The 10,856-nt window shown below is 36.6% G+C and overlaps 3 protein-coding genes across 9 annotated transcripts in view; 2 read left to right on the top strand and 1 right to left on the bottom strand.

Moving 5' to 3' along the window:
* LOC135768039 (uncharacterized) overlaps window positions 1-145 on the top strand; it is a 4,440-nt gene extending 4,295 nt beyond the window's left edge. For all 3 annotated transcript variants that reach the window (XM_073813970.1, XM_073813969.1, XM_065277256.2), the window contains one exon: window positions 1-145. This exon is cut by the window's left edge and continues 211 nt beyond it. The gene's annotated coding sequence lies outside the window, so the exon portion shown is untranslated.
* Window positions 146-1,106: 961 nt separating this feature from the next.
* nosip (nitric oxide synthase interacting protein) lies at window positions 1,107-4,457 on the top strand. 4 transcript variants are annotated; one of them, XM_073813972.1, is made up of 10 exons: window positions 1,107-1,154; window positions 1,399-1,475; window positions 1,591-1,696; window positions 1,828-1,909; window positions 1,983-2,117; window positions 2,241-2,384; window positions 2,741-2,857; window positions 3,019-3,089; window positions 3,965-4,073; window positions 4,150-4,457. In XM_073813972.1, exons 2-10 carry the CDS (start codon window positions 1,406-1,408, stop codon window positions 4,219-4,221), a joined length of 906 nt encoding a protein of 301 aa, XP_073670073.1. In that variant the 5' UTR covers window positions 1,107-1,154; window positions 1,399-1,405; the 3' UTR covers window positions 4,222-4,457. The 4 variants fall into 4 exon arrangements, with proteins under 4 accessions (XP_073670073.1, XP_073670074.1, XP_065133325.1 ...); XM_073813973.1 differs by lacking the exon at window positions 1,107-1,154 and adding an exon at window positions 1,161-1,307; XM_065277253.2 differs by lacking the exon at window positions 1,107-1,154 and having other exon boundaries at window positions 1,161-1,475; window positions 1,983-2,118; window positions 2,245-2,384.
* On the bottom strand, window positions 4,409-7,908 carry rcn3 (reticulocalbin 3, EF-hand calcium binding domain). 2 transcript variants are annotated; one of them, XM_065274075.2, is made up of 8 exons: window positions 7,765-7,908; window positions 7,118-7,339; window positions 6,808-7,001; window positions 6,534-6,706; window positions 6,396-6,456; window positions 6,215-6,306; window positions 6,037-6,144; window positions 4,409-4,626 (listed from the first exon to the last, which is right to left on the bottom strand). In XM_065274075.2, exons 1-8 carry the CDS (start codon window positions 7,785-7,787, stop codon window positions 4,519-4,521), a joined length of 981 nt encoding a protein of 326 aa, XP_065130147.2. In that variant the 5' UTR covers window positions 7,788-7,908; the 3' UTR covers window positions 4,409-4,518. The 2 variants fall into 2 exon arrangements, with proteins under 2 accessions (XP_065130147.2, XP_065130148.2); XM_065274076.2 differs by lacking the exon at window positions 4,409-4,626 and adding an exon at window positions 5,202-5,881.
* Window positions 7,909-10,856: the final 2,948 nt, after the last annotated feature.

The following is a 10,856-nucleotide window of genomic DNA, read 5'->3' on the forward strand; positions in this document are numbered from 1 at the left end:
ACATTGTAATAACTTTGAAATAAATTTAAATTACGTAACATTGTTTTCTTTTTAAACAGTTTATTAACATAAACTATGAATTGTAAATTCATACCTAACTGTTGTTTTGACGTTGCTGAGTGAAATAAAATTATGGGACGTTTTATTTATGTCTATTTATGTCTCCATTGTGTATCAAAATACAACCAAAAACATACACACTCTTGGACTGATGCTATGATTTATGAAAAAAACTTTGAGAATTTATTTTGATATGTATTATTAAGATTGTAATGATAATAGCTATTAGTCATAAGCCTATAAATACAATACCATATACTAGCAATAAATATAAAGGTACTTAGTCTAAAAGAGCCTAAAGATGAAGAATAGTGCACTGGGGATTTCATTTAATAAAAATTAAAATAAAAATTAATTAAATAAATGTGTTGAATTGACTATAAATGTTTTAAATGTTATTTTAATCAATATTATTATTACTATTATTATTTGATATTGGTTTATAAGCAATGAAAGTAGAAGTAGAAATAATAAATTACCTGTATTTATGTGTTTATTCCCAGAGATCACATACAGATTAAACCTTGAATAGGCTGTAAGTCTCTTTGGATATAACAGTCTGTCAAATGCATAAAACAGTATGATATAATGCAAAACAGTACCTTTTCTATTGAGCATAAACAAAATGTACACTGATCATAATGGCATATTTTTTACTAAGTAAAAAGTAGCAAGGCGCACAAATATTGAGAAAAAATATTTTATAAATAAATAAATAAAGGAAATAAAAGGTGAACAAACAGGGATCATTTATTTTAATATACCAACGTCTCTTATCAGTCCAACAAATTTACGAGTTAGTTTGCTTTTCATATAATTTAAAGATGAAAAACAAACAAAAAATCGTTTTTAAACACAGAAAAATATGGTTTTATTTTGATGCATTTACATTTGAGAATTTACCTTAAATCAACAATATGTTTACAGCGAATTCAGCTCCGTTATCATTCAAAAGTCAAAACCGCAATGTACGTGACATGATGACATTACACACCCATTACAAACCACCGCCTTAAAAACTTTTATTTTGAAATTTCTGATGAACCAGGAAGTGGAACAGCAGACATCTTTGATCCGGTTTCCATTTACAGGAGGTAAACATCAAGTTCTGCGCGTGTGGTGTTTTATTATTAAATTATTTTCTTTATAATAGTACTCACTGGGTGTGGTCCATATGTCCTTTTTGTCTTGTAGTTCGTAGTCTTATGTGAATTTCCTGGTAACCAATGATCATTATAGCTTGTTAGGTAATCATCGGTCGTCTGTAGCTAACGTTACCAGAGTGTAATAAAAATCTGTTCATCTCTCAAAATAATAATTAATTTGGTTTTTGCGAAGGACAAACATGACTCGACATGGGAAGAACTGCACAGCTGGGGCTGTTTACACTTATCACGAGAAGAAGAAAGATACCGGTAATACAAATATTGGCGTGTTTGTGCGGTTGTTTTACACACAATAACTATTATCAATGCAATCCATATGTAATATTGCATCATTACGATTATGCACATTTTTTGACTTTTCCAGCCTCGTCGGGTTATGGGACACAGAGTGTGCGTTTGGGAAAAGACGCCATTAAAGATTTTGACTGCTGTTGTCTCTCCTTACAGCCATGCAGGGACCCCGTCGTAACGTATGAGCCTCAGTTATTTCCTTTACATGCTGTGTGTGATGTAACGTTAAAGGTGAATGTACTACTAACTAGATAGTTACAGTGGCCAGCAAAGTGTTGATGTGCTTTGTGTATGTTTTTATACATGGCAGTGAAGATGGGTACCTCTATGAAAAAGAAGCCATTCTGCAATACATCCTTCACCAGAAGACAGAGATTGCTAAGAAGATGAAGGTTGTTTTACTCTAACTTTTAATGTGGTTCTCTCACGAGTTTCCTTCTAACACCCATATATTAATAAACATAGGCATATGAGAAGCAGAAACAGGCTTTGAAGAGCGAGGGTCAGCTTGAGTCCAAGTCAGAGGAGAGAGAGAGAGCGGAGAAGTTCAAACAGCGCGAGGGCAACATTGTGTCCAAGCCAATCAATCCCTTTACCTCAGGTACAAATACTGAAGAATTAGATCAGAAGATCATTTAGATCAAAATAATCTTTTTTGCTTTATTTGCACATACATATTGGTTAAAAACGCACCGTAAACGTGCTGTATCATTTGATGTCTCGGTAGATAAATCTAAAGATGATGGAAAGCCAGTCAGCTCCTCCAGTGACTCTTCAGCAGGGGAGTCCAGTTCTGCTCAAGTCCTGCCCAGCTTCTGGATCCCCAGCCTCACACCAGAGGCCAAACCCACCTTACTTAAAAAACCTGTGAGTCATAATGCTGAAGAGCATTACACAATTCACTTAGCTCACGCTACAATCAGATTTCAGTTACTACTTCTTCTGCCAAGTGTGTTTTTGTGTGGTCATAATGCCCTTGATAAGTTGGTCAAATGTTTGTTTTTAGTCCTGTAAAGTGTAGATAGTGCATGAGTAACTTTTAGTGTCAAACCTTGAGGGTCCAAATGGTGCCCTTTCACCCTCTTATTAAGTTTATTTCCCAGTATTGTTCTATGGAGATTAATATCTGTCTGATCACACTTTAAGGCGTACACTTGATGATCCCCTTTTTGGGACTGATTTGATTGTAGTTAACTGTTTTCCCATCTCTTCTTCTCTCTCAGTCAAAGACAGTGTTGTGCCCCATGTCGGGACGTCCGTTAAAGATGAGTGATTTGATTCCTGTGCACTTTACTCCCCTGGACCCAAGTCTGGACAGGGTAGCCCTCCTCACACGCCAAGTAAGTTGGCGACCAAGGCCATTCCCATTTCTCTTATGTTTTATGTAAGAATACATAAAATAGATTTATACCTTATGCAGGCAATCAAATGAAAAGCAGTGCATTAAAATATGTTGTTTTGATGTTTTTCAAAGTTTTTTAAAATGTTATTCCCTCCTCAGGACAGATATGTGTGTGCCGTGACAAAAGATACACTTGGTAACTTTGTGCCGTGTGCAGTTCTCAGACACTCGTGAGTTTGACTTTTACATTATTTTAAAATCTAATTAAAGCGCATCTATTTTTAGATTCATGATTTCCTTTGGTGTGTAAGTGAGTGTTATTACATGTTAACGATATGCAAAGGTACAAATCCCAAAAATAAACATTGACATTAGTTTTTGTCTACAAATTAAATCTTTTTTTTCTTGGACTACAACAAACACACGGATTGTTTACTTCCTGGGCCTGTTGACCTGTTGGTCATTATCATAATTCCACCCACTTTTGAAATACAGCCTGTACATAGTCTGTGTTTTCATATTTAAAGAATTTGCTACTGATTAAACCATAACTCAAACACAAGTTTTGAGCAGTGCAAAGTAGCGCTTGTTTGTCGTTTCTACGATCACAAATACAGACATAGTCTTAATGTTTTAGTATCCTTACTTGACCAATTTGTTACGTCCTGCTCAAGCCACGCGGGTCTATCAGGTTGATCTATTAGCTTGGTCATCTGCATTTTTTGGATCAGATTCGGCTCGTATTGATAAGGTAATAAAGACGATATTAACTCCTGTCAGTATTGCATTGGGAGCTTATCTTCCAAATACGGTAAGGAGCGTCACACTTCCGGATGACGACGGAGGTATTCAGGGCAATTACAATGTACTGGTTAGCTGGGCAATCGAAGGACGTTGCACTTTTCAGAACGATGAGCTTTGTAAAAAATCAACCCGTTTCAGGGAGGCAGGACATAGATATGTAACAATAATGTATGGTATGTGGAAAATAATATGGTGTGTTGTAATAGGTGCTCTTTAATATAGCTTGCTAAGAATAATTGTATATGGTTAGTCCTTCCTCTCACTTTTAGATTTGTCTCTCTTTTTACTGTCTTTCCCCAAGTGGAGTGGTTGTCACCATGGAGTGTGTAGAGAAGCTTATACGGAAAGACATGGTCGATCCAGTGACTGGAGATAAACTGAAGGAAAAGGACATCATACCTTTGCAGAGGGTGAGTAATAGAATGAAAGTAAAATGTTGCTATATATAAATGTTGAAGTGGTTAAATGGAAAATTTGTTTTGGCAGGGTGGGACCGGTTTTGCTGGGTCAGGAGTGGACCTTAAAGCTAAAGAGGCCAGACCCGTCATGCAAGCGTAAGCGAGAGAATCGGAGGTGCACGTTACTTTGACCATGTAAATATTTTTATTAATTGCCTGGGCTTTTTGCAAGGTTTTTTTGTCATTTGTTTAGTAAGGGGTAATTTGAAAAACAACTTGCAGTTGTTTTTATCTTTTCCCTTAAAATATTGTTTACATTTAATCGTGACATTCATATAGAACAGATATTGTAGTCGTTTTCTTTAATAAATGGTTTATTTTACACACTTATAAGAAGTCCATTTTGTCTTTTTTAATAGTTTTTGAGAAAGTGAGGCAGTTTCTGTTGGTTATGTGGTTAAAGTTCATCATGATTGTCCACTACCAGGGTCCCAAAGTCAGTTATGGTGCTGACCTTAATGAAATCCATTCTATCCATGATCTCACTGAGAGATAGACGTCCATCCTGGGAATGATAGCAAGAGTACAGACAAATAAAGAGGGTAACAGCTGATATACTTTTGTGTATGAGTTTGTGAAAAAGGTAAAGTGTAAAATTTCTGTGCTACTAGTTTTCAAAAAAATCCTAGGCTGAACTCGCTCCACTCTTTGAGCCAATGTTGCTATGTTGAGCTGTTCAATCACGCTGAAAATTGTGACATTTTTCCCTGTCAGACCAAAATGAGCACTGATTTGATAGTGCCACAATATGCACTCTCTATGGCAGTGGTTCTCAAACTGTGGGGGGTCAAGATGGTGACAGGGTGTCCTCAGTTTTATGAAATGGTTTTTATGCAAAGGGATGCACCCTACGGGGGCTGGGGGGGTATTTGACCATGGCTGCTTTATAAACCACTTATTCATATGTTGATTCCCCTAAAGGCATTCACACATCAAATATTGCACACTTTACCTTAAAATTTACCATAGTTGAATTTTGCTGTTAAAATGACTTTAAAGCGTTTTTTTGATTCCATCTTATCATGTTAAGAGCTTAATCAATTCTATGCAAGAGTATTAAAATAAAATCCCACTCCAAAATTAACCAAAAACCAACATGGCTTTATTTAGAATTCACAGAGAGAAAAATGTTTCAGCAATAAAGTGTCAATCACTTTTGTCTCCTCCTACCCCTTACACTACATGGATTGTTTCATGTAAAATGTGAAATCACAGATCACTAATGTAATAAAATGTTTGTAACAGTCAAACCAGGCCTGTTACAGTGAGTTTATCTGCAACTGGCCCACTATTCAGTGCTGAGTTCCTGAGCATCCTAGAGCTCTACAGCTTTGTATAACATAAGTGTAATGGAGTGTTCATTATATTTTGTGTGTAAAGTATTTTTTTATCAGATTTGGTTGCCCAAAAAATCTTGAATGGATGAAACGTTTGACAATAAATTACACTGTCTGCCTTGACCTTTAGTTTTTTTCTCCATTTCTTCAGTTCTTATAACCAAGAAGCCTAACCCCTGACTTGACTGTAGAATTGTTTCAACCCAACATGATAATACAACTTTTTCATATTCCTCCTTGCCCTATATTCTAAACATCTCATACCAAAAATATACCGCCCCTGATTTCCCTCACCAAGACCCATGTGTGACATTATTAAAGCTCATCGTGTCTTTTGGTGAGATCCTCTCCGTAATTAGTCGCTTGGCTCCCAACAAACATGTTCCAGTTTGCCAGAATCTCCTTTTTGGTGATTTTGTCATCCTGGTTAGTCAATTACATGGGGAAGATGCAAGTCCATAGTGATTCAGTGGTAGTGAATTAAGTGAAGCAGACAGAAAGACAGAAGAAAAATTAATTAGAATCAATCAGTTTTTGAATCTGCCCCCCCAAGCATAGCCCCAGCGAGTCTCACTTACATGATCTTTATCAGTTTCGTGAATGAGATGTTTGGCCTCATTATCTGCATGGTCCACCTCTCCTGGCAGGATCCAATTAGCTACTTCACTGGCATCAAGAAAACCATCCTAACAAAAACCATAAACATAATGAAATTGATTGATCAACCTAAATTTCTTTGCAGTTTCGATTCCATACCTTGTTGAGATCTCTGAACTCTGAAAAATGTTTCTTTTCTGTTACAACCCATTCTGGTTCATTCTCCCCATCCTCAGGTGTATACATATCCCCTGGGGGCAAAATTTCACATAATTGTAAAAAAATGTATTGTTTTAACCCAAAGTATCATAATGTGTGTTGATATTGTGCAAATACTTGCCAATGTATTCCTGTAGATTAATTTTCTTGTCACCATTCTTGTCAATGTCCTCAATTGTTTCCTGTAAAAATGTAGAAAAAGGCATGTCAATTTTTTCATGTTTTATTACTTATTCCATCCATCCATCCCTCACTTTACCTGTATGACAACATCTTTCATGTAGTCAAACTCCTCTGGATGAAGGAATGCAGTAAACTCTTCTCTGGTAGCAACGCCATCCCCATCCCGGTCTGCATTTTTAAATCTCCTCTCATCTCTTGTGAGCATGGATTTGTAACTCATCTTATCATCAATATCATCAAACTCTTCATCTGTAATACAATAACATTTACTGTTACTGTGCACAACCATCTCCTATCAAACATAGCACAATTATGTTCCTCACACATATTCAAATGTTTGATTCACTTACCCATGTAAAATCCATAAGTTGTGTTCTTATACTCAGCCCATGCAATCTTCCCATCCTTGTTCTGGTCGTAGTCTTTCCAGTGCTTGTTCACGTTCTCCTCGATGTATCTCCTCTGTCTGTGTTTAATCCAGTGGTGGAGCTCCGCATGGCTGACGAAACCATCTTTATCTGTATCGATACGATCCACAATCTTTCTGCATGGAAATATACATTTAATATATTAGGGAAAGCATGAAGATTGATAGACAGATATAGGATGATTGTTTTTCCTCATATTTATGTAAATATTTTGGCTTTTTTTAATTTTTACCCCAGTCTCTCTTTGCTTTCCTCAGGGCTCAGCTGGTCAAAGGTCTTGGCTTCTTCTTTGCCCAGAAAGGCCTCGTGGTCATACTGAAAACCATGAGAATCATCGTGAGCGTGGTCACTGAGGTCAGACTGACGGTGTACACGCTTCTCCTGTGCAGGCACTGTAACTGTGACCCCAACAAGCAGGGCAAGTGTTCCCAAAAAGAGCAGCTGCATATTTCCCCTGATGTGTGTTTGAGGGAGACAGAGAGGAGAGATGTGTTTAATAAAATGTATTCTCAATTCATGATACTGGTAAAGTGGAAAGTAAAAAAAAGTATGTATAGTAGAAAAATGTTGCACACTTACTCAAAACTAGTTGCATTGAGTACATTTAAATTTACTGTTATCCTCAATGGTCAGATTTAAATGAATAAAAATGCGAAATAATATCGTATTTTACGCCTTTAAATAAAATAAGATGTTTTATGTTAAAGCCTAATCATACAACGGTGACGTGTGAAATTATCAAATGTTTGCATTGCACTGATTTACAAAAGACCATAACTATTGAAAAACATTCCCAAACCTAAGCTACAGTTTAAAGTTTATACACAACAATTCAGAGGCAAAGAAAAGGACATTTTTATATATATAAAAATGACTTACCGATTCTGCAAAGATTTCTGCATGAATACACCCGTTTATCTCAAGTTGATGAGTACGCGTTGGCACGTTACCTCTTTAAAATGCACGTAAAAGTAGGCGGAGCAGTCAGCGTTACGTGGACACAAAAATGTTTAACTGACACGAAATTAAGCCAATCCGAAGAGAATAGTGGGTGGTACCTTGCAATATTCTAAATTCTATTGGCTATGAAGCGCCACGTTGACACGCGAACGCGCACGAAGAGAGACAGGCGCGCCCTGGCAATCTAGAAAAGTTTAGGACAGCTCATGTTTTATAGAAACGTTGTTTAGAATACGTCTGGATTGCTAAATTCATTGCATTTAGGATTATATGCATCCTAATGTATCATAACTAGCATTCAGTTTTATTGAGAATATTTAATGTTATTTAATGTGTAATATTGTGATAAACTAAAACAATTATTATTGTTTGACCCTGGTTTCTAAATGTAAAACGCAGCCTATTTTTGGAACAGTTGAAATAAAAATATTAAAATTAAAAAGGAGTTACGTAAATACATATTTTACAGAATATTCTCGCAGGCAAGCTTATACATTTGGTCCTCAGGAATTTAATATGAGTTATTTTTATATAAACCATCCAGATGTATAATTAATATGTTAACATAAACCATAGTTTTTATAATGTTTATGACATGGTATAGTGAATGTCCTCTGGATCACTTCATCTTCAAAAAATAAATAATTCCTTGCCAATGTGAAAGTTAGCATGGGTTAATGTGACCTAGCCAGGATACTTGAGCAATTTGAGATAGAGAGACAATGTCAATCCCCAGAGCCCAACCAAAGTAGCTTATTGTAGTAGCTAGCCCAGTGGTTCTCAAACTTTTTTGGCGTTCGGCTCCCTTTGTGTACGGTGCAACCCTTCATGGCCCCCACCCAAAAAAATGTATGACATAAAACATTCCAAAACACAAAATTTAAATTAAACAAAGCATATTAAATTATACAATATAGTGCTGTTGGTTAGTAGCCTTTAGTAGAGGTTTAATTACACAGAATTTATGATAAATTAATGCATGTCATTAAACTGGGGGCCCCCTGCACCATCTCAGGGCCCCCCAGGAGGCCACGGCCCCCAGTTTGAGAACCACTAAGCTAGCCTACTTTAAGAATGTAGCTTTTCACCATTAAATTTTTTTGTTAAGTTCTTTTTACCCATGACAGATCCGTTAAGGGATGCTTCGCTGTGTAGCCTATGCTTGTTTTCTGTGTTTTTTTCTCTCTGTCTTTCTCTGATGTGTCTTTACCAGAATCCATGCCATTGGTCAACTCTCCTGCCAGTCTTTTTTATTACAAAGTAGACACTTTCAGAAAAAACAGTCTTAGTGAACAGATTAACTCCACTTTATACGAGAAACATATAAAACATTTACATTTAGACATTGAGCAGATGCTTTTATCCAACGTGAATTACAACAGTGAGGAAAACAATAAAGCAATTCATCATAGGGAGGAAATACACTCTCAGATATAATGTTCAAGAGCTGTCACTGGGACAGTCCCCTTAAAAAAAGCTCTTAATATGTACCAATTAGGTAAAAATATGTACTTTTGAGGTACTAATTATGCACTCTTGGGTACAAATGTGTTCTTTATTTAAAGGGTACCGCCCCAGTAACAGCTTTTGTACCTTTTTTCTAGGAATGTAACATGAGAAGTGCAATACAGTATTTAGTAACCAAGTTTTTACAAATTTTAGAGACAATACCTGCAGAAAGGAGAAGTTTTTTGGTATATAGTTACATTTTATTCTTTTGTTTTATATATGAAATGTTTCGTTGCAAAACCCGATAACTCCGTTTTTTTTTTATTTGTCAAAACACGTTTATTATTATGTTATCATGTTATTATTTTGTTTTATGGTGCAACTTAGCTGTATTTTTTAAGTTATGAAGGTTTAAATCAAAACAAACCAACTGCAGTTGAATTGATATTAATTGGAATGCACAACCAAAAAACTAGATTTCTGAAAAATTCAAAAAATGTAGTTATCTCGTTTTGCAACAAAACTCTTCATATCCTTTTATACATCAAGGCTGGTATTGCCATTGCTGTTTCCCAACTTATTAACTTGAATATGAGATATTAAAATATTTGCGCATATGGATGCATGGACCATTGTCACTGGCCGTGTCTGTCTAAACATCCTTTACTTTCTCTCGTCTTTGATCCCTCATTTTGTTGTATCTTGTGCTCTTTTCCTCTCTCACATTTTTCAGCACTACAACTTTTCACACCTGCCCTTTATCTTTACCCCTTTTGTCTCTCGCCAAACATACACATTGCTTCCTGCCTCGGTCCTCACCCCTCTTTCTGTGTACGCGTGTGTCCCCTCTCTTCTCTCTCTTTGCCTGTGGCTGTGTGTCTAGTACCATAGAGCAATTGAAGGTGACAGGGCCAGAGAGAGAGGAGGGGAGAGGGAGGACGTGGCACTCTGTAGCCTGGGGGCACACAACAACACACAGAGAGACAGAAAGAGAGAGATGGGAAAGGAAACAGGAAGGCAGCGACGACAAAATAAGGAAGAAGACACCGAAGCGCATGACGCAGAGTGATGGAGAGGTTGTGGGCCTGATGAATTATTTGTAATTGATGCATTAACATCAAGGCCCCTGCCGCAGCAATGGGGATATCCAGAACAGCGCTTACTTTAACCACACATACATGCACTCTCATACATGTTCACAGATTTTTTTAAAGCACTTGATGTTAATTTGTCCCGGCATTGTTGCTATGGTGACCTCTCATCCCCCTCCCCCCCAGCAGAGAGAGAGAGAGGGTGACAGGGATGAACTAACAAGACAGTGAAAAATGTGCCCTGAAGGAGCATATACTCACACACCAGCACACATAACAAACACACACTCAACGTCACGTGTGTGTGCAACACACTGACACAAAATATTAACAACATATAATTAGTATCCGCTCTCATTAGATTTATTTTTTATAAAAATAATCCCACTTTTTTATCTAGAAAGGTCTTGATTTTCAAACGTGGGTTTCTGTTTAAACTCGCTACTTTTTGTGTCATTGTCTTTTTCTATA

This window comes from Paramisgurnus dabryanus, chromosome 3, assembly GCF_030506205.2.
Source record: "Paramisgurnus dabryanus chromosome 3, PD_genome_1.1, whole genome shotgun sequence".
NCBI classification, from domain to species: domain Eukaryota; kingdom Metazoa; phylum Chordata; class Actinopteri; order Cypriniformes; family Cobitidae; genus Paramisgurnus; species Paramisgurnus dabryanus.